At 51.3% G+C, this 22,872-nt stretch overlaps 1 protein-coding gene across 4 annotated transcripts; it reads left to right on the top strand.

The window, feature by feature from the left end:
* Positions 1–1,004: 1,004 nt before the first annotated feature.
* On the top strand, positions 1,005–22,727 carry MANBAL (mannosidase beta like). 4 transcript variants are annotated; one of them, XM_075528783.1, is made up of 4 exons: positions 1,005–1,049; positions 10,035–10,240; positions 10,790–10,986; positions 21,876–21,989. In XM_075528783.1, exons 2-3 carry the CDS (start codon positions 10,091–10,093, stop codon positions 10,958–10,960), a joined length of 321 nt encoding a protein of 106 aa, XP_075384898.1. In that variant the 5' UTR covers positions 1,005–1,049; positions 10,035–10,090; the 3' UTR covers positions 10,961–10,986; positions 21,876–21,989. The 4 variants fall into 4 exon arrangements, with proteins under 4 accessions (XP_075384898.1, XP_075384899.1, XP_075384896.1 ...); XM_075528784.1 differs by lacking the exon at positions 1,005–1,049 and adding an exon at positions 1,162–1,623; XM_075528781.1 differs by lacking the exon at positions 1,005–1,049 and adding an exon at positions 8,493–8,602.
* The last annotated feature ends 145 nt before the right edge of the window (positions 22,728–22,872 follow it).

Here is a 22,872-nt window from a genome sequence, read left to right as displayed (position 1 = left end):
TGGCAGGCTAAGGCTAAGAGAATCGCCTGATTCTCTTTCAACCTCCCGTAAGGGGCCGTCAGGCCTGCAGAGGGACATCCCCCACCAGTCACTTTCTCGCTTCCTAACAAATGTATTAAAGAACAGAAGAAGGTTGAGCAAGTTATTATCTTTTTTAATCTCTGGTATCCAATCCCTGTTAATGCGACATAATGAATTACCCCCAAATTAAGCAGTTTAAAATAATGTAATTGCTTTCTGTACTTTTCAGGGTCACGAATTCACGGGTGAGTTTGCTGGGGGGTCTGACTCAATGTTGCTCATCTGCAAGATTTCAGCGAGAGCTCAGTCATCTGAAGACTTGGCGGGGTCTAGAACATGCCCTCTTACAACGTTCTGCCTTAATTAAGTAGCCATTCCTCCCACTACTTCTCTGTCTCCCCACCCCTGTACTCAGTCATGGAGCCTTATTCGTTGTCTTCCAAACGGGATCACGTTGCAAAATTACACGTTCATTCAATTATCATGTCTGTCCCTGCACAGACTGCAAACTCATTTATTTAATTAGGACAGAGTCTGCGTCTGTCTGGTTCACCATTTTAATCTCAGTGACCAGACAAGGCAAGTGCTTTGTAATTATAATGATCTGTTGATCAAATTAACAGCGGATGATAAAGTGAATGCATGATTTTTTTCTCCCCCCCGCTGCCCCGCACCATCTAGCTCATAGATGGTCGACATTAAGAAATCGGTGAACGTTTTGGTAATAACAGTTGTTTCTGGCTGAATTATCAGAATCTGCTTGTTTGTCTCCCCGCTGCATGGTAAGCTCCCGGGCCACAGATTTAAGGCCTCTGTAAATATCTTTGGAAATGGCCTGAGCTGAGAGCGAGGCTCGGAGAGTCGAGAGGGCCTTGACCTCACTTCTCCAGGTCTCCCTTCCCACCAAGCCCGAGGACCCGCACGCAGCCAAGCCCCAGCGTCGCCGGCGGGGCGGAGCCGACGTGCGTCACTTCCGGGATCCGGGGTCGCGGGAACCACTTCCGGGAGGGCGACGCGGCGGCGCGGAGGTGAGTGCGGCGGCGCCAGCGGGCCGCGGGGCGGGGCGGGGCCGGCGGGGAGACGCGGCGGGGCCGCGAGGGGCGGGTCTGCGCGCTGCGGCCGGCCTGTCCCCACTGTCCCCAGGGCTGGCCCGAGCTTCCTCTCGGCGCGGCCTAAAAACCGTCCCGCCAGCGCGGGCGGGGGCTTCCTCGCAGGGCGGAACCTGAGGCCCCGGCAGGCAGGCACCTCGCCGGGGCCCCGCAGTGGCCAGGCCCTTCCTCCTGCCTTTACCTGGCCGTGGTCCCGGACTGGCCGGGGTTGGGGTCCCGAGTGTGCCCGTCTGGCGGTGTCCCCCCGAGGGCCACTCACGTCTCTGCTTCCCGGTCTCCCCTCGGTAAAATAAGCTTGTCGCGGGGTTCTGGGCTTGCAGGAGGTGGTCGGTGTCGCGCCCACCCAGCACCCAGTCGGCCCCTGTACCTATTATGACGGCCCAGAAAACCCGGCGGGGCACCTGTACCGCGAGGTGCACGGGGTCCGTGCGAGTGGAATCCACCCTCCTGGCCGACACACGGCCTCCGCAGCTGCGGACCTCGTGTTGACCAGGTGAATCCCTTCCAAGAGAGGCGAGGGCGATGTAGTGTGACATCTCACGCTCTTCAAAGGGTGGTGTTTTGTGCTGTAGGAGTTACAGCCCACCAGCTGCCCTGTGACTTGTGACATTCTTCTGGGAAATACGAGTTGGCGCGGGTAAAATTCTAACTCAGTTATTGGTTTTTCTTTCAAATAGTCCTATTGGCATAGACGTCACATGTCATACAATTTAATGGTTCCATCAAGAAGATTTCGCCATCATCACCACAATCAATTTCAGAATATTTTCTTCCAGTACTCTGTTGTTAGCTACTCATCCTCCGCTGCCCATGCCCTTCGCCAGTTCCTGCCTCTTTAGATCTATCCTGGATTTCATAAATGGAAAACCGTATAAAGCAAAAGCAGTTATACAAAGCAAATAAAACCCAACAACAATGACTAGACAAAACAGAAGAAACGAGAGAGCAGAAAATGTTAAAAACGGAAACAACATTAAAATGGGTCAAAAGGGAGACCAAGTGATAGGGTGTTACATTGTAGCCTCCCTTTACCTGCTGTCATCAGTTTTACAATTCAGGTCTTGGAAACTTGTACTGGGAATTTGGTTGTTCCGCTCCTTACTGTAAATAAACCTACCTCAAATGCACTGCCACCGAAATGAAGCTGACTCGTATCCACCATTCTGGGAGGTAGAACGTAAATATTCAGAACTCTATTATAGGAAAACTAATATGGTCTGTAAACTTTTACCCGAGCGACAATAATAAATAACTAAATCCGATAGTTTTGTTATTGTTGAAAAATTAGATATATAAGCTAGCATTTGCCAGTGCACTGTTCTTTTCTTATACAACTCATGAAAATCAATTACTTGGGAAAATTGTTCAAATTTCCCTCAGCCCTATGGAAGTAATATGAGTCACAATCAGCTTGCAGCAATGATTTTGTTGTTTGAAGGGGCCCTGATGAGACCAGGATAAGTATGTTACTGAGAGAAATTGTTTGCAGCCATCCACTTGATCCCAGGGACATGTTTAAACACATTTTGTTTGAAATAAACCAAAGCATATATGAACTAGAATCCTATCAGCAATACTACTTGACTCGCCCTTATGTGTATCACATTAGAAGCGACCAGCCACTCCACAGGAGAAAGATGAGGCTTTCTATTCCCATAAAGAATTAAAGTCGAGGCGGGAGGGGCAAAAGGAGGAGCTGATTCCAAGGGCTTAGTGGAAATTAAATGTCTAGAAAACGATGGAATATATGTACGAATATTTAGGATACAATTGATGGATGGTTTGTAACAAGAGTGGAAGTGCCCCCAATAAATGATTTAAAAAAATTAAAGTTGTTGAAACCCACAGGAGCAGTTCTTGCCTGTCCTATCGGGTCACTATGAATCAGAACTACCCCCGTAGTGGTGACTTTGTGTGTGTGGGGGGTGTCTGCTGTCTTCATCCATTTGACTTCTTTCTATTTCCAGTCGTGAGTGGTTCCGCAGTGAACCTGGTGTGGCTGGCCGTGGTCCCGAGGGAGTGAGATTATGTTGTTGGGGAGACATGTTAGACAAGGGGGGCGAGAATGGTTGCACAGCTTGAAGAATGATCAGTGTTCCAAACTGCAACATGCAGACACTTTTGGATTAATGTATGTCTGCCGAGTATATGCTCAGCAACCACTTCAGTCAGTCACAGAAATGACACGTGTTTATTTCTAGAATCCCAATTATATTCCGTTGATCTCTGTCCTCATGACAGTACCACACTATTTTGATTATTATAGCTTTGTAGTAAGATTTGAAGTCAGTGAGTGATCCCTACATCTTTGCTCTTTTCGGGAGTTGTAGCTATTTGCTGCTCTTTGTCAGGCCCTTGGGCTTTTTCTGCAAACCAGGCCGGTGGAATTTTGGTAGGAATGACATTGTCTCTGTAAATTGGTCTGGGGACTTGTCATCTCTGCCTTTCTGTTAATTTAGGCTTTCTCTAATTTCTTTTAGCTCAGTTTTATACTTTCCAATATATGAGTTGCTCTTCCTTGGTTAATTATATATATATATATATATAATTACATATATATATTTCCCCCTTCTGATGCTTTTGCAAAAAAGCTATTTTCTTACTTTCGTTTTCAAGTTATTTATTGCTAGTGTGTAGAAGTACAACTCAGTTTTGTATTTTGACCTGGTATGCTGCAACTTTGATGAGATCAATTTTTAGCTCACTTGCTCGCTCTGTCTATGCGTGGTTTTAAAAAAGATTTCCTGTTGATAAGATCATATCATCTGTGAGTAGAGTTAGTTGACTTTTTCCTTTCCAACCTGGATACCTTTTATTTCATGGTCTTGCTTCATTGCCCTGGCAAGTTCTTCCTGTACATAGTCGCATAGGAATGGTGAGAGTGGGCATCTTGTCATGTTTTTCAGAGCGGAAAAGGTTCAGTCTTCATTATTGAGTGTGCTGTTAGCTGTGGGATATTCATAGATGTCTTTTATCAGGTTGAGGAAGTTCCCTTCTAGTCTTAGTTCGTTGAATATCTTTATCATGAAAGTCATTTGATTTTGTCAGATGTGGTTGTTTTTTTCTGCTCTTGTGAGACAATCGTCTTTTTTTGCTTTCATTTTGTTAATATGATGTATTGCCTTAGTTGCTTTTCATGTGTTGAACCAACCTTGGAATGCTAAGGTGCATTTCACTTGATCTTGGCATATGAGGGGCTTCAAAATGTTTGTTGGGGGGAAAATTTTCATTATTGTTTGCATGGGTTTAGGATCAATAATCAAGTCTCCCCTTCCTTTTCCAACATTAATAATTTGAGGCTTCTTCCTACCTTGGTCAGTAGATCTCAAGATTTTCCGATTTTGTTGCTTGTATGTGTACATGTTTGAATGCCTCTACTTGAATGGAAACTCCATGAAGACAGAGACTACACACTTGGAGATGAGCCTGGAAGGGTCCTTATGACATTTTCCTGTTAGTTTTGATAAGTGGGTATGGATGTTTCATGAGATTCTGGTACACGATGCTACTGCAATCCATGAAAAAACCTGCCCTGAAGCCAGTCTGGAGCTCTGTACAGCTGGAGCAGCGGTCCTCAACCCTTTGGGGGTCGAATGACCATTCCACAGGGGTCGCCTGATTCAGAACAGTAACAAAATGACAGTGATGAAGTAGCAACGAGAATAATGTTATGGTTGGGGTCACCATCACATGAGGAGCTGTATGAAAGGGGCACGGCCTTAGGAAGGCTGAGAACCACCGGGCTAGAGAAATTGATTGCAGTAGTCTTAAGTCAACTTCAGTAGGCAGTGAGCCCAGCTCTGTCCTGACTTGTGTGAGATTCATGGCACCTCAGCTCCTTGCCCGCCTCACTGAAGGAGGCAGTTGGGTGGGGCATCCGCCCTGGCTTTAAAGGTGAGAAACAGAAGTCTAGTATTGGTCATTTGTCACATAGTTATGAGTCAGGCTGTGGGACACTCCTCAGACACTAAGTCTGCCCAGGAGTTTCCAATCAGGACGTGGAGCAATCAGGTTCTGGCTGGGTTAGTCATGGCCAATGAAGTGAAAACAGAACAGAATCGAGTTTGTAAAGTCTGAGGGTACTAGAATGCTAACTGGGAGGAGAGAAACGACGCGTTGAGGTTCAGTCAGAAGCTTAATCTCTCTTAGAAAACAAGGGCAGCATGCATGCTGTATAGTAACCAAACCTCTTGATCGGCCGAGTTGGAACAACAGGGCCCTGCTCAAAGATGGCGGCTGATCACGCGGTTTTGAATGTGTGCTGTTCCCCCAGCTCCCATTCCTGGCAATCATCTGATCTGAACAGGCGTGTCCATAGTGCTGTGCCTCCTCTGAGTCTCCCATCCCAGGACTCGGACCCATACTTTTTTCCATTCTGATTGTTGTTCGAGTATGTCTACATGTTATGAATTTGGGTGTATTCTGATTTCACTGCATCGGCTAGGATGGAACCAGTGTGAACTAGCTCAAACCCCTACTTAGCCTGGATCAAATTGAAGGGGAAAAATAGCATTGAATTTAGCGTTTCTCAATAAGATACACATTTAAACTTTGACCCAGAACATGCATAGTTGGACGCAGATGGATCTAACCAGGAAGAAAAGGAGTCAGGTCGTGGTACTGACCTTGATGAATGGGGTGTTTTCTGTGATAATTTCGTTCGGCACAGGAAAGTGCTGGTAAACAGAGTTTAAGGGAAACAGGTGTCTGGCTGCAACCCGCTGAACAGAGTCCTGGCTCCCTAATGAGGCCGAGCCTAGAGCCTACGGTTTGAAAACCAGGGACTCAGGGTAAGGGCCAGGGTGCTGGGGGAGCCAACTTGCCTGAGGTAGAAGTGTGACAGCCACTTACCATCCAGGTAACCCCTGCAAGCAAGCCTTGATTTCCTGATCATCTTAGCCATACCCCCAGTGGCTGTGAGCCCAGTGAGGCGCTGACTGTAAAACGCTGTCCTCAACCCCTGACACGTGGCTTGCTCGCTGCTGCTGCTGCTGCTTCGATGGCAGGGGAGCAAAGCTTGTCACAAGGAACTTGGGGGTGGGGGCAATGCCTCCTCCTTGAGATGGGGAGGATGAGTAAGATTTCTGTAATCAGGAAGGGAAAACCCAGAAATTGTGGCAGGCTGAGAGTGCTGCAGATGCCGGGATAGAAGGTACGGGGCTTCCAAAGGCCCAACAATCATGGGTGCCTGCCTCACTCTTTGCAAAGCCCCTTCCCATGGAGAGCAGGTTATGCTGCTCCGAACTTTCCCACAAGGCTCCTCCCTGTCCTCCTGCCCTGTCCAGTAAGGAGGCCTAGAGTCACCCCTGCGCATTACTGCCTAGCTGGATTTACAGTGACGTAAAACGGAGACGTCCGGCTCCGTGCTCACACTAGCACGTATCCGGCATTGGACAGCCCTAGGGCGCTGGTGGCCGCAGAGGGAGAGCATCCGCACAGGCCCCCAAATCCAACCAGCCCCGCTCCCTCTGTGGGATCCTAGTGAAAGAGTGACGGAGGAAGCAGATATGGTGGGAGGTGTGCGTGCATTTTCCTTTTGAAATGTGGTTGTCGTTTTGAAAATGGTCCCCCAAATTATAGCTCATGACCCCCCTCTACCCACGTAAAATCATGGTTTCTTCAGTCGTTTGTCATTTTTCAATTAACACCATCTTGCCCTGACCTAGTCTGCCTGTCTCTTCAGTGAAGGGGGACTTGTCCACCAAACACCATAATTGGGGTAATGGCTCCTTTCGTGTTGAACACTTTGGTTGCTTCCTGCTTTGCAGCATTATGAATAGTGTGGCCATGAGCTTTTGTTTTTTTCTTTGTACCTGGAGCCTTTTTCTTCTTTTGAATTGTTTCCTTTCAGGAAATTCTAGGAAGGGAGTTCCCTTGGTCAAAGGACATAATCACTTTTCGGGCTGGTGTTATGTATTGCCTAATTGCCATTATGGCTTTAAGTAGCTATCATTGTGGCTGCTTGGCTCACGAGGACATGAACTCACCGAGAGGTTAAGGCATTGGCTCAAGTGTAACGACTTGCGATAAAGTCAGGGCTTGTGCCCGCGTCCCCCACTGCTGGCCCCAACATTCTGTTGGACGATTGGAAATGTTCATAATATTGTTGTTATCAGTGATACTGAGGAATCCAGGGCTGATATGCCTGGAAAGCCTGTTGCAGCCTGGAGCATAAAGTTTGAGGCCAAGGGCGTTTGTAAAATGTGTACTTCTTGAGGTGCAACTGTAAGGAAGCCACTCTGTGAATGTTGGCATTCCTGGGGTGGGGGTGGGGGCGGGGCGGGGGCGGGGCTGTGCCTTGCTGGTGGGCTTGACTCCAGGAAGCTGTCCCTCCAGCCAGCAGCCACCCTGGATTTCACTTCCGGCCCTCCTCACAAAGCTGTCGGGGTGTCCTACCTTGCCTTTGATCAAACATGGTGTTCCTGAGTTCCCTGTCCCACCTGATCCGCCACACCTGGATCCAGTTGGCGGTAGGTTCTTTCCAGAAGCCAAATCCTGTGGAAGTGGAAGAAGGTCTGCCAGCTCGGTGAATTTGAAAAGCACAGGCTTCAGACTCTGAAGGCCATTCCCAAAATGACATAACAGATTTGAATAGCGGCCACTTGGTGGACAGACGCATGACCTTCCAAAGTGACCAGGTCGCAGGGTGACAGTATCAGTTTGTGTGCATCCCACTCTTGTTTACTTAAAAGATCATCTTTGTTCTCCTCCATCCCTCCTCCTCATTGAGAAAACATCACCAAGCAGAAGCAGCAGAGCCAAGGTGAAGGACAGTCTTTGGAGCAGTCTTGTTAGCTTGAGCCCACTCCATAGAAATAAAATGGGCGTTGCTCTGATGGTGTAGTGGCTTATGCATGGGCTTTAGCCACAAGGCCAAGGGTTCAAACCCACCATCTGCTCCTCAGGAAAAAGATAAGGCTTTCTGCTTAGGTAAAGATTTACAGCCTCCCACACCTTTCTCTATAAGATTGTTATGAGTCGGTTTTGAATGAGTGTAAAAAACAGAACAACCAAATTCACTGCCATAGAGCCACATCAGAAAAAGAAAGGAAGAGGTGAGATTAATTTGAATAACATAGTTTCTTTAACTTGATGCATTACTTCAATGTGTGACCCGCCTGAGACGGCAATTGCGATGGGTGAGCTTCCTTCCGTATACGAAGGCTCTGAGAGTAGGGTGCCTGTCCCCCTCGGCAGCCCTCTCAGTTCAGAGTAGCTGCATCTCAGTGCCCAGTAGCCACGTGCTCGGCTCCAGGCCACCACTGCGAATGGTGCAGGGCTAACAGGGAATTGATGAGTGGCACGCAGACCTCCGAAACCACCCAGAGTTTGGGATCAGACCCCCGACTTTCTTGTTGCGCGGACAGAAAGAAGCCACCCATCAGGCCGTGAAACGCCAGGACTGTTCATTCTTACCAGGGAGCGGCTGGGGAGACTTGGCGATCTCATGCCATTTGTACTCCGCCTCAGAGGTAGGGTGAGGGGCCTGGGAAGCAGACAGGCTGAGGATGGGTGTACTGGGGGCAAAGGCCTATCTTCAGTATTAGCACAGGGGTGGGGGGCTAGTGAAAGGAGAGGCTAGAGAGGGGATGCCACTGGACTCTCCACCCCCAGCCACCCCACCCTGCTGGGCCCACCAGCATCTCTTGTCTGGGATCCTGGCCGTAGCCCCTATTCCTTCTGTCTGCTCCCTTCTGCCGTCCATTTCCAATGTGAGTCCATGCGACTTTGCTCCTAACCCTTTGGTAGCTTTACATTTGACTCCAATTGGAAGTGTCGGGTCCTGCAAGGCCTGCCCCTGCCCGGTTACCTCTCTGATCGCGCCCCCCTCAGGGTTCCCTCTTGGTCACTCCTCTGACCGTGCCACTACATCCGCCAGCTGGGGCCTTTACAGTTGCTTCTCTCTCTCTGGGAAAATGCTTCCGTCTGTATTGAAATGGCGCTCTGCACCATGAACCTCTGCCACTTCGTTTCCAGCACCCTTCTTCCGAGAGGCTCAACATGCCATCCTGTAAAGCCTGCCCTTTCCAGCTCTTTGTGGAAGCTGGGGTCACCACCTGCCACATACCATCTCGGTTTGTTCGAGGCCTGCCTCCCTCACGAGACTGGGCTCCGAGAGAGCAGGGATTGCCTTGCTTTGCTCACTCTGCTTCCTCGGGGCTTGGTGCTCAATAAATATTTGCTGAGCAAATGGTTGGATGAATAAAAGAATGAACAAAGACCTGAACAAAAGCAGACCTTCGGTATACCTATATGTCGGAAATGTTTTGGTGACGTATTTCTTTACTTACACTAACTTTATATTTGAAAAACTTCAGCCATTAAAAAAAAGGTTGGCAGATTGGGGATAAAGACCCTCCATGTAGCCTCCACGTACATTTCAGCACCTGTGAACATTTTGCCACAACTGCAAGTTCGTGCATGTGCGAGCATTTCTTGGAGGATGCGGAACAGTCTGAAAGGCAGTTGCAGAAATATGACACGGAACCTCCTGAGTGTAAAACATTGTGTCCAGTTAGTGGAGCCCTGGTGGCATCATGGTTATGCTGGGCTGCTAACCAACAAGGTCAGCCGTTCAAAACCAACTGCCACTTTTAGAGAAAGATGAGGCTTTCTACTCCTATAAAGAATAGTTTCGGAACCCCACAGGGGCAGTTCTATACTGCCTGACAGGGTCTCTATGAGTCGGAATAGACTTGATGGCAGCGAGCTTAGAGGTTTGGGTTTTTTTTTTTAATATAGCTATAGTGACTAAAACAAATTAGTAGTGGTATAGCAATAGACCAGTGGAATAGACCCCAGAGCCGGTATATAAATCCCTCATCGGTGGTCTGCTGCTCTTTGGCAGGGCTGCCTGATCCACCTAATGGGGCAGGACTTGATGCTTTCCCTTTGCCTGTCTAGAGGCTGCCTCTGGAGAACAGGGCGCCAGGAGACCTCAGGCAGCAGTGCTTTGGGCCATGGCCTCCGACCTGGACTTCTCACCTCCTGAGGTGCCAGAGCCCACGTTCCTGGAGAATCTGCTCCGGTACGGACTCTTCCTGGGCGCCATCTTCCAGCTCATCTGCGTGCTGGCCATCATCGTGCCCATTCCCAAGGCCTGCGAGACGGTGAGTCTGCCTCTGCTGGGGCCCAGGTGCTGCAGCTGCCCGGGAGCAGCAGGGACTGCTGGGCCAAGTTGTGTGAGCGCACCCTAAATCTCCCACCGGGTGGCCTAGACACTGTATGTGGTACTTCATTTGTTGAACAGAGTTTTGTTTAGTGACTTCGTGTCAGATTCTGTTCCAAGATGTGGCGTCTTCTCTTCTTTGGGGCAGGTCAGGAGGAAACAGCCACTCACGCGTGCTCCCATCAGGAGTGCTGTTGGGGGTGGGGGGGTAAAGTAAAGGGGTGGACCTCCCAAGGGGGCAGCTAAGGGGGCGGTGTTTGGGCTGAACAAAGCAATAAGAAGAGTTCTGCCAGGGGGAAGGAGCTGGGGGGGTGGGGTGGCGCTCAAGGGAGAGGGAACTGCATGCACCAGGGACCTGGGCCTAAAGGAATGGGCTGGGAACTGGGTGGAGGTTTGACCCTTCAGTCGCTTTTATTCACTGACTGTATAACCTCCACGTTTGTCAGGCCATGTGTTGATATGTCAGAGCAACGGATTGTTTCCCTTCCAGCATTTAGCTGATTGCTTCCTTGTGGTGTCCCTTCCCATGCTCCTCTGCTCCGAGATTTCCTCTTCACTGGGAGTGCGATCCAGAGGCTTGATTCAGTTCAGATCAGGCTATTGGACAAGAAGAACCCGTGGCTGGTGCGGTGTGTCTCCTGTTGCATGTCACCTCCAGTAGCCACTTGTCGACTTGTAGCAAAACAGGTGACATGTCTACCAGGGATGGTCGTTAGAGATTCAAGTTGTTGGTTGTTCTGTTTTTACTGGGGTGGAGGTTGAGGGGTGGTACTGGCTATGTAGGCACCTCTGCCTAGCACACGCCCAAATTCCAGGCTCCCAGAAGGAAAGCTAGTGTTTGGCATAAACCATATTATTTGTCCTGTTAGGTACAGGGAGTCACCAAACAGTTCTGGAAATGGTGGGAATCCTCCCAGGTGCCAGCCCAGGGCCAGCCTTGTAAGCAGGCTTTTCTAAGGATAGTAGTCTCTCCACGTGAACTCTTTACTGCACACCTGCAACATGCATGCAAGAGTGTGTTGTGAGTTACTACTGACAAAGACTCCGGATGAAATTTCAGATCTCTTTGTGGGTCTTGGTTGGCCCCAAATATGGCCAAGGAGGAATTGGCCGTCAGGTTCCACAGGCTGTCATCCTTTCCTCTGACATGTCATTAGGTTCGTTTGGTTCAATTTGCTTTTAATTATGAGAATCCCCCCCCCTTTTTTGACTTAATTTTATCTTTTGATTATATGAAATCTTCACATGTAACCTTTCTCAGAGGCAAAGCGATGTAAAAGGTGCTGTTGCTGAGTGTTCCTTTATCCCAGGGTGTGTGTGTGTGCGCGCGCGCGCGCACACACACACACACACACCCTTTGTTTCTTTATGAAAACATAAATAAATACTTATGTACCAGGGGGCCTTCATGAGTTCATGGAAGAATTTCACTGCCTTTTAATTCCATTTGTCCATGAACTTTTTTTAAGCCCCTGTGTATGTGTGGGGCGTGTGTTTATTCATTATTCTCCCTTTGGAACTCAAAGATTGCGGACTATTAATAGCAAACTACTAGTCTCCCGTCTTTCCCTTTTTCTGTTTGGCATTATGCAGTCTGTTCTCGAAAGCATGAGGTCCTGGGGATTCTGCATATGCAGCTGAGAGGGAGGGTGACACACCTGGGACCCCAGGGGGGTGTGGGCTTCAAGATGGGCATGGGCAGGAGCCTTTGAAATGTCTAGCTGGTTCTTTTTTTTTTTTTTAAATCATGTTATTGGGGCCCTTACAGCGCTTATAACAATCCACACATCCATTGTGTTGATCACATCCGTGCCTCTGTTGCCATCGTTATTGTCAAAGCATTCTTTTTCTACTCGAGCCCCTGGTCTCTACTCCTCTTTTTTCTTCCCTCCCCCCCCTCCCATTCCTGTGAACCCTTGATAAATTATAAAGAATTGTTATCCTCGTATCTTACACTGCCCACTGTCTCCCTTCACCACATTTCTGTTGTTTGTCCCCCCAGGGGTATGTTTGTGTGTTATACACTGATCATGGCCATCGGTTCTCTCTTGAGGTGTCGGGATGGTTCAGTTGGGTTTGCTGATCTAAGGCAGGAGGAGATGTCTACTTGGATGCTAGCCACCCTTTGGAAGTTGGTAGGATGTGATGGATGCCACAGGTGGGGATGAGGTCACCTAGGGAGAGGCGGTGGGGGAAGATTGCGGGGTGTGTGGGGCAGGTAGGGGAGGAAGAGCTGCCAGCGAGGCAGGGGAAAGGCTTGGGCCTCTAAGTGTTTCTGTTTGTCTCCATTTCCTATCCTGGTTCTTTGAGAAGGATGTCAGGACTGGAGGCCTCCTATCCCCAATTGTAGCAAGCTCGAAACACGCAGTCCCTGTGCTCTCGGTCTCTGTCCTCGCAGACATGGCGTGCTGTCAGGTATTATAAATAACAGTTTGTATTGTCACTGGCCACTGATGAAGGCCGCCTGGAGTCCTGAGGGAGGGAGGTGATGAGTCTTCTTGTTTCATAGGGGTGATGGGTGACCTTTTGGAGAGCTGGGAAGCTGCTCTCCTACCATTGTGTTCATGACCCCTTGCATTTCATAGCCTAGGCCCGGGCTGGCTCAACAGCTCGGCCGCCAAGGGGGCTTGCACCCATCTCTGTGAGGTTTTTGTGGCACATGAGGGCCGAGGTCTGTTGAAGCTGTTGACGAGAGGCTCACATATATACCACGCTCTCTCATCCACGCACTCACTCGCTCATACTCTGTCCTCTCGAGAGTGAATTTGGAACCCCAAGCTCCTCGGTTAAAAGAGAAAAATGCAGCCCGTGACATTGCGTTTAAATGAGTGACTGCCCCTCAGAGCTGGGGCTAATGTTGCCACTGTATTTCTAGGTTTGCAGGGAGTCCTTAGTGAAAAGATCCAATGCCATTCATTTACCTTTGGTTAGTACCCCAGGCCAGCAAATGCACCCCCGCCCCCCAGTCATGAAGGGATTCTCCTGCCAGCGCTCTTTCCTGTGTCCCCCCCTCAGAAAGTGGGAAGGACACCCTGCATTCTGTGTGTGAGGGATATTACCACTGTGCCCAAGGGGGCTGGCCCTCAAGCTAGCTGGGACTGAGAATCTGCATGCAGAGAGAGGTCGCTTGGGCAAAGGATTCTTAGGGGAAGAAGAGAGGCTGGTGGGGTGAGCTGTTAGTGAGGGTCCCAGGGTGGTAGGAAGGAAGACATCTAGGAGGGAGGGCAGAGGAGGGGGCTGGGAAGCCCCAGAGCGCGAGCATGCTCTCTGCCATTTTGCCTAGGGCAGCACCAGCCCACTTGCCTGGCCTGTAGGAACGAGGTTTATAAGTAGCTTTTTGGGTCAGAAGATAATATTTTTGGCTCCTAATGATGGGAAAGCCTTTGAAAAGCAAAAGAATGTCTTTCCTGTTGTTCCAGTAAGCCGATTTTTTGCAACAAGTTCATGGCTTTAGTACTTCAATACTGAGCAAATTATCTGAAAGCTCTTTTGGGGGTAATCAGGGAAGAAAAAATACAAATGCTTCCCACTCCATGCCCTGCCTTTTCATGGTGACTGCCAGAAACAGTTCATGAAACCCAAACCAAAGTCCCCGGAATCTTAATCCAAATCAAGATGTTTTCTCATTGATACCTCATTAAATTAAGACCCAAGGAAACAAACTTTGGGCCGTAGCTGAGGCCTGGAGCACTCTTCCCTCACGCTTTTCCTTGTCGGCTGCGTTCTGAAATCCAAGGTGGTGGACCTCCGCACTCTTTCCATCTGGTCCCGGGTGGCAGGTCTGTCCCGTCTCTTGGGCCATGTCTAGTGATGTTGGCTGTGGTGAAAGGGATCTGGGGCTGCTTTGAGACTCAGAGGAGATCCATTGATCGGTGATGCTCGCCATGAGCGAGGGGCTAGAGCTGCGGTTCTCAGCCTGTGGGTCGCGACCCCTTTGGGAGTCGAACAACCCTTTCACAGGGATCGCCTAATACATCCTGCATATCAGATATTTACATGACGATTCATAACAGTAGCAAAATGACAGTGATGAAATACAACAAAAATAATTTTATGATTGGGTGGGGGGTCATCACCACATGAGGAACTGTATGAAAGGGTGGCCGCATGAGGAAGGTGGAGAACCCCTGCTCGGAGCACTAGCTTTTTTAGGGTCCAGGTGTTCTAATATGCAGCAGCTGGTTTAATCCTAGGCCCTTTCCCTGAAGCAGAAACCAGTGCTGAGAGAACAGGAGCTGTGGAGTTCTAGATGGGCAAAGTTTGAAAAGATAGCAAGACCTTAAAGTGAAAAGGGAAGGTTATATGTTTCATCGTTGCTTCCCTGCACCCTGACTGGTTCATCTCCTCCCCACAACCCTTCAGTAAGGGGGTGTCCAGTTGGCTGCCAAATGGGCTTTGAGTCTCCACTCTACACTCACCACATTTTCAATGACATGATTTTTTGTTCCTTGATGCTTGATACCTGATCCCTTCGACAGCTCGTGGTCACACAGGCTGGTGCGTTTCTTCCATGTGAGCTTTGTTGCTTCTGAGCTAGATGGCCGCTTGTTTATCTTCGAGCCTTTAAGACTCAGACGCTATATCTTTTGATAGCTGGGCACCATCAGCTTTCTTCACCACATTTGCTTATGCACACGTTTGTCTTCAGTGATCGTATCAGGGAGGTGGGCACCCATTGATATGATTTTTAGTTCTTTCATGTCTGATAACTGGTCCCTTCTGTACCTTGTGGTCAGACAGACTGCTTTCCTCTAGTTCTTAAATATTTCCTCCCCCCACTATCATGATCCCAATTCTACCTTACAAATCTGGCTAGACCAGAGGATGTACATTGGTACAGATAGCAACTGGAAGCACAGGGAATCCAGGACAGATGACTCCTTCAGAACCAGTGGTGAGAGTGGCGATGCCTAGAGGGTGGAGAGAATGAGGGGTAGAAAGGGGGAACTGATTACAAGAATCTATTATAGCCTCCTCTGTGGGGGAGGGACAGCAGAGAAGAAGGCGGGGGGAGACATGGGACAGTATAATATATGACAAAATAATAATAATTTATGAATTATGAAGGGTTCATGAGGTAGGGGGCAGTGGGGAGGAAGGGGGAAAATGAGCAGCAGATATTAAGGGCTCAAGTAGAGGGCAAATGTTTTGAGAATGATGATGGCAACAAATGTACATATGTTCTTGACACAATGGATGTATGTATGGATTGTGATAAGAATTGTATGAGCCCCCAATAAAATGATTTAAAAAAATCAGCAGAGAAAAGACCCAGGACAAAAAAGAAAAGGGAAGGGCCCACCAGGAATCAGGTCTCCATAGAGGCTTGGGCACTCTCCACAGAGTGTCGTTACTTCAAAGAATAAGTTTGCTGAGATTTCAGGGGAAATTAAAACTGGGGAAAGATGCTAATTTGAGGTGGTTATGTGCAATGAGGAGATGCTGAAATGATTGCAGATGCTGCCTCAGAACCATAGAACAGCGGTGAGTTGGGATTCTGGAAGGGGCAGGGAACCCACCATTGACATCTGCACCCCCTGGGCCTCTCCTTTGGAGCCCTCTCTGCCTTTCACTTCCCTCCCCAGGCCCTGCCCCCTCTGCTGCCCACTCCCCCCTCTCTGACCTCTCTCTGACAAGGCATAGACAGAGCCTCTGACAGCTCCAGCTGACTTCTTGGTTGGCTCTACTAGTCTGCTTCCAAAACCCCCATGGAAGGAACAGTGCTGACCTGGCTTCAGGCAGCCTTGGCCAGTGGTGAGGGATGGGGCGGGCAGGAGTGGGTCTCCATAGAGATGGGCCTGAACCGTGGGAAGAGGACCAGGAGCGAGCGGCCTCCCTGAAAGCTGAGGGCTTCCAGGGGCACGTGTGAAGCTGTTCCTGTGGAGACTGGGTGATGAGACCTGCGGGAGGCGGAAGGTCTGCCCTCCTAGCCCTGGCCGTGATCACTCTGCCCCTTCAGAGCCTGGTGTCAGGAGGACCCAATTCTTGCATGGGGCCCCGGATTGGGTCTGTGAGCTCCCAGAAGGGGTGTTCAAAATGGTGGTATTTTCATAGTCAGGCTTCTCTAGGGAAGTCGCCCATAGATTTTTTTCAAAGTGGGGTGCAGTAGTTCCAGGGGGTGGGGGCCAAGTTCCAAGAGTTTGAAGGATAGGAGACCAGGAAGGCTGGAAGCTGGTCACCCTCCCCTGTTTAACACCCAGCCCCTCTGGGACCTCCTTCTATCCCGAATGTGGCTCGAGTACACGCGAAGCAGGTTGACTTTTGATTCAACGGCTCCTGTAGCATGGAGTTAGCATGGAGTCAGTGCTAGTCCATCTGGCGCTGAATCATAAACAGTCCGGGGCTGTAGCTCAAATGCTGACTGTTCTAATCCTCTCACATGTTTATGTCTCCTTTCCCCAGCTAAGTGCCAGCTCATTGAGGGCACTCACCTTTGTGGCCATGTGGTATCTTTGTTCCTTGCCATAGTCTCGCCTTGTAGTAAATGGGTTCCCAAAGTGCTTAGGACAGACTGCCAAGGCACAGCTAGAGCCAGACTCCCAAGATTTCGCTCGATCCATCTCCTGGCTCTTCTGGCGTTTGCTAGCTTCCTTCGGAAACCCTTGCCCTGGACCAGGAACTGTGGTCCCAATAGCCCCAGTCTGCATCCTTATTGTTCATGACTTACTAGGGAGAGAAGCCATTTGTCAGCCCAGGTTCACTTCCCAACTCTGATGGAAGGCCTCTGTGTGACCATCTGTTTGCACCTTTGTCCCTGGAAGGACAAGGGCAAGGGGGCCCTCTCTGGCCAGACTTCATCTCACTGCCCACTTCCATGGCCCCAGTCATTTTGAGGTCCCCTAGAACCACAGTGGGTAAGGACTGGGCCACAAAGGGGCTGGGGGTAGGGACCAGACAGACAAAGAGAGCAGATACCCAGCTCTATGACCTGGTGGAGGAGAACCCACTAGTATGGAAGGGGTAGGGTGGGGAGATGGCTTTCCTTGAGACACCCACATAGCTGTCACTGTGAACAGATGGCCCCCTGGTATTTTGAGCCCTGGAGCAGGATAGGGACTTTCTGTGGGACAGGAGTTTAGGAGATCAGGGTCCTGGGGACAGTCTTTACATAAGATCTAATTTAAACCTAGGCCTATGGTGCCTGGGGTGGGGGTGGGGGGCAGTCAGGGGAGGCCTTAAGTATAGAAGGCAGGTATGTGCACATTCTCAACACCACAGAATTAACTCTGCGATCCTGCTTGGTATTTTTCTAAGCTTGGGAGGAGTTTGTACTTGAATTGGGTGGTTGCCTGCCTGCCTTTTAGCTGACAGGCCATTCTAGGCAAGATGAGGGTGCATGCTCCCCCTAGCCTCTGGGCTTGAGATGAGGACTGGCTCATGGGGGAAGGGGCACTTGGACTCCCTAGGAGCCTCAACAGCTGGGGGAAGGGCTGGCAGAGTGGTGTGCAGAGCTGTGTCTGGGACAGGCTCCCCATGCTGTTTGTGATCACAGCCTTCATCCTGGACTTGGTGTCTCTGATCGCCTTATTGAGCTGCCTGGAGGGGCCTCACCGTTCTCTGTCCCAGCCAGCCCTGTCCTCCTCTCGTGGCCTCCACACACACACCCCTGCCAGGCACATGTGGCCTGAGGGCTGGCCCACCTTTCACCTACAGAGCCTGAGTTTCCTGAGCCCTAAGAAGGAGACTGTTAGTGTCCACCCCAGAGGAGCCCGTGAGGGGTGTGCGTAAGGACTCCCTGCCTCTTCAGAGCTGAGAGTGGCTCCAGTGCCTGCCTTTGGATGGCATCTTGCCCACATCGACAGAACTAATTCCCCATCAAACTCAGAGTGCCCTCGGAGTGGGAAGGCATGTGAGGCGCGATTGTTGGGTGCTGGTGAATAGCAGCGGTTTCCTAGGCGGCGTGCTCGAGCGGCCAGGAACCCCTTCCTTGTTGATGACCCTCCACGGAGTTCCAAGAAACCAGTCTTGCCCTTGAGTAGCCTTCTGGAGCTGCGGAGGCTGCTCAGCAGAGAGAAAGTGCACTGTAAGCTGACTTGGATTCCTGGTCTCCATCAGCCTTGAGGACCCTAGGAATCCTGGGAGAAGCCATATAACAGAAATGTTAAATGTTTGGGTTCTAATTCTGGCTTCGCCCCTCACCAGCTAAACCCTTACGTGAGTCACTCAGCCTCTCTGAGTGTTTGTTCCTCCATCTATAAACCAGGCCCCCTTCTGGCACTCTGGGAGGCTAAACCAAGGTCATGTCCAGAGCATGTAACATGGTGGGATCCTCGACTGTGACATGCTTGTGTTAAGTGCCTGTCGAGTCGATTCTGACTTCATGCGGCCCGATGTGCCACAGAAGGAAGTGCCGGCCCGTTCTCGGCACCCTTCCAGCTCCTCTGTTTGCGCCCGTCATGGTGCAGCCCCTGTGTCAATCCATCTTATCACAGACCGTCCTCTCGTGCTGCCCCTCTACACTTGACCACGTATGGTGTCCTTTTCCTGACCACATGTCCAAAGCACATGAGATGAAGCCGCCCCATCCTTGCTTCTAAGGAGCATTCTGGCCGTACTTCTTCAGAATGTGTTTCTCCTTTTGACATCTCCCAGTCCTTCCAATATTAGAATCCTAGCCGCGGGCTGCCACGGCGGGTTCAAACACAGCAGTGGTGAGGATGGTACAGGACCAGGCAGCGTCGCTCTGTGCCACGACCACCTTGAGGATAGGTGACGACGATGGCAACCGCCCCATCCTCCTTCCCTAAGACTCACCAAACGTAGTTTAAAACCTGCTATGGCCCCTGTGCCCACGGAGGAAGCGCAGCCCCGTCTGATGTGTGTTTTCACTGTGATAAACGACTCCCTTGCATTGGGGAGCCTTGCCTGTTTTCCCCTTCTTTCTTTCATTCATTCACTTACTTATTGAGCAACAACTTGGGCAGCCACAAGGCTTCCACAGAACTCAGGCTAGCACGGGAGACAGTGTAAGAACATGTAGTGTCATGCTGACAGCGGTGTTCCGTAGGTTACCTCTACCATAACGTTCCTGGTATACCTGGTGGGAGGGGGAGTGTGAAGGGTGATGGCACATGGAAGGAAGGCTGGACAGTAAGCGGGAGGGTGACTTTGACCTGACCAAACCCTGAGGGAGGTTTGCTGGCTGGCCATGGAGAAGAGGGCGCTCCTCCTGGGCAAGGCTATAGGGGATGGAGGACACTGGAGGGCATTTAGTTGGGGTCCAGGGATCCAATCAGATCTGCACTCCGGAAAAGTGCTTCTGGCCCCTGTGCAGTGGGTAGGCCAGAGAGCAGGGAGGACGGTTAGCACAGGGCTGGCAGGATTCCTTCAAGATGTCATTGTTGTGCATCCTTGAGTTGATCCAAGTCACAGGGACCCCGAGGACGGAGGAGGGCTTCCTAGGCTATCATTGTTATGGGAGGAGATCCCCCACTCTTCCCTGGGATCGGATCCGTGGTCTTTCTCTCACGGAGAGTGGTGGCCTCTATTCTCTGTGCAGAAGACCGCTGTCTGGTCAGGGCGTGCTTGCCCAAGCGTGCTCAGCACAAGCTGCTTTCTACCATGGAGGGGAGAAGCCCTGGCGTTGTACTGGGTTATGAGCTGGGCTGCTAACCACGAGGTCAATAGTTCAAACCCCTCTCGATAGTTTGAAACCACCGGCTGCTCCACAGGAGAAAGATGAGACTTTTTATTCCCATCAAGAGTTAGTATAGGAAACCCATGGGGCAGCTCTGCCCTGCCACCTAGGGTCACTGTGAGTCAGAATCAACTCAGGGCCAGCGAGTGAGGGTGCGTGATTACGGAGGGCATGGTCTCAGCTCACCAGATGGCTTCTGCCACGTCTTCTGGGGTTGGCCATGCTGGTGGGCACTGGAGAAAGAGGGTGTGTGTTCGGCAGGGGCTCTTCTGAGGGTGGGTTTGGGCTGCTGCTTTCCATTGTAGGCTAACGACTTAGTTACGTGAAGAGCATCAGCACAGGAGACCCTCGATTTGGGGATTCCCTTTGGTGGGGGAAGATGCAGCTGGGCAGGGGGTGTGTGTCAGTTGGGGACCTAGTTGTGGGGAGTGGGGGGCAGTTGTTATCCTCAGGGGCTGACTTCTCACCTGGCGGGCGGGCAGGCGGGCAGAGGGGAAAGGTGGCCGAGGAGAGGGAGAGGACTGTCCTCTGTGGTGGTTCCTGTCCTGCAGGGCAGTGGCTTCGACAGGACCCTCAGCTCCATCCCAGCTCTCTTAGTCTGCATTTTGTTTTCCCCGTTTTCACAAAGACACAGGTGTGATGCTGTTGAGCCAATGCTGACTCCCTGAGCCCCCCTGACAGATGGGAATGGCCCCATGGGTGCCCCTGGCTGTGGTCCTGACAGAGCAGGGGGCCAGGTCTTTTTCTCGAGTTGGCACTGCTGAGTTCATATGGTCCACTTTTGGTTAGCAGCTGTATGCTTCCCTGTTGGGCCAGCAGGGCGCCTTAAGAGACACCATACTAGGGAGCACACCTCTCCTCTGGAGGGCAGAGCACAGCGGAGGCCGTGTGGGGGCGGTGGGCAGCATCTGGCTTTCTTCAGGGTAGTGGCTGGCTACTAAGTCATTTGCTGCCACGGGGGAATGAGGGGCCAGTGTCACCGGATGTTTAAAGTCCTTTCAGAGAAGCTGTAGTTCCAGATCGAATGGGAACTCCCAGTTGGCTCAGCTTTTCGAGCGTAAACCCAGCAGGCCAAGTGCAGTTCGCCTGTGGGCTGGAGCAGCCTCCCACATGGCCTGGCCGCAGCTCACTATGCCGCTGGAATGGGAGGAGGATGGTGTGCGGGCAGGAGCAGGTGAACTCTGTCCTGGTGGCTTCTACAGGCCACAGTCCTGCGCCTGAGTCCTCTTTCTGCACCAACAGTGTCAGGGCCAGGGCTGGATCCATGGTTTCGTGCTGTGGTGAGAAGAATATTTGTTTAAATCATTTCTTACAAGGAACAAATCTGTACAAAACGGAGCTGCCCCTGGTGAAGGGAGAGTCTGGAGTCCTACCCAGAGTCTGGCCTCTGCCCCCTTCCCGGGGACACCTCTGCTGGGCCCCTAGAACACCTGACTGGGCAGGGCTGCTCACCTGGCAGCAGGGTGCTCTCTGGGCCCTGCCCTGCCTTCTGTGGGCTGTCTGGGGAAGGAAGTGGGCCACAGTGGAGCCAGGCAGTAGCTCCTTACCCATATTCCACCAGGCCGGCCTCAGGGTGCAGCTGCAGTGTCCCGGGTGGGCTCTGTGCATTGGTCTCCTCTTGTCAGCACCCTGGCTGCATGGGGCTCTTTCCACTTCACAAGTGAGTGAGCCAATACAGCAGAGAGAGGGGGAAATGAGTCATCACGATTCCACACAGGCCCGAGAGGCTCCCTTCCTTGCTGGGGGCGCCTCTGACGTCCTCTGCTCCCCGAGGCCGCATGCATGTGGCTCCTGGGTCCTGGGAATCATGGTCGCCATCCCTGGTATTTCTGGGGCTTGCTTCTACCGACGGAGCCCTCAGACACGATCTCATTGAGCGATCTCAGGCGCGAGTGGTCTAAGTGGGACTCTTCTTTCTGTCACCTTTGTCACCACGCAGGAGGCAGAGCCCCCTGAGCCGCGGAGTGCTGAGGCGACGAGGAAACCCAAGGCTGCTGCTACTTCTTCAAGCAAGAGGCCCAAGAAGGAAACCAAGAAGAAGCGGTAGATGAGCAGGCCTGTGGAGCGGGGCCAACACGAGGGCCTGAGGGAGCACCCCTCCCGGGAGTCAGCATCCTGTTCCCACTCCCGCCCGCACGTAGGGTGTGAGGGGCCTGGGATGCCCTGTGACCACAGAGAGCTGGACAGTCATGACAGGCCCCGGGCTCCAGCTGGCCAGACCACCACTTCCTCTTCCTTAGGTTTCCATGACAGTTTGCAGTCAAAGGCCCCGTAAAACTCCCAGTGAGCAAAGACAGCCAGGGGGTTTGTTCCAAAGTCAGGGTAGCTCCCAGAGCTGGGCTGTACCAGTCATTGGGTCCACCCTTAGTTGCCACCCTGTGGCTTTCCATGACAGTCCCAGTATGCCTGTGAGCCCCCTGCCAGGCCTCCGCCGTGCACACAGAGCCAGGCCTCACTGGTCGGCGCAGCGGCTGCAGAGCCAGTGGTCCTGCTTGTGGCAGCCACAGCCGCAGCCGCAGGGTGGCTCAGGAAGATGCCTGCCTTGAGAGCCTGCAGACGCCTGGGCCAGTGACGCCGCTCCTCCTCCCCAGCTGGGAGAGATTTGCTTCAAGGATACAACCGTCCTGAGCCTTTGACACGGGGAGGCTTGGCAGCCTCAGCCCCACCTCTTTGTAATCCACTGTAGCATTTCCAAGGTGTGCCTTTGGCTTCCGCCTGTCCTTGTATCCCCCGGCCAGTGAGGAAAAGTGATTTGGGGAAGTAGCTATCAATAAACCACACTGCATGCTGACCCTGCCTGCGTGTTGTCTGCTGGCGAGGGCGAGGTGGCCAGGGCAGGGGCAGCTTGGTCAGAGCGAGTCGCTCTGGGACTAATTTTCAGGAAGGGCAGACCAACTTGCTTCGTGTGGCTCTGAGTCACTGGAAACAGTCGTGAG

The sequence above is a fragment of the Tenrec ecaudatus genome, chromosome 12 (genome assembly GCF_050624435.1).
Source record: "Tenrec ecaudatus isolate mTenEca1 chromosome 12, mTenEca1.hap1, whole genome shotgun sequence".
Classification (NCBI taxonomy): Eukaryota; Metazoa; Chordata; class Mammalia; order Afrosoricida; family Tenrecidae; genus Tenrec; species Tenrec ecaudatus.
Note: the sequence above shows the minus strand (reverse complement) of the source record. Positions and strands in the feature narration are given on the sequence as shown.

Coding starts and splice junctions, on each gene's coding strand:
- MANBAL (XM_075528781.1), top strand. CDS start 8,578: ATGCCATTTGTACTCCGCCTCAGAG. Junction 8,603..10,034: donor ATTTGTACTCCGCCTCAGAG/GTAGGGTGAGGG, acceptor TTGCCTGTCTAG/AGGCTGCCTCTGGAGAACAG. Junction 10,241..10,789: donor TTCCCAAGGCCTGCGAGACG/GTGAGTCTGCCT, acceptor TTTCCCTTCCAG/CATTTAGCTGATTGCTTCCT.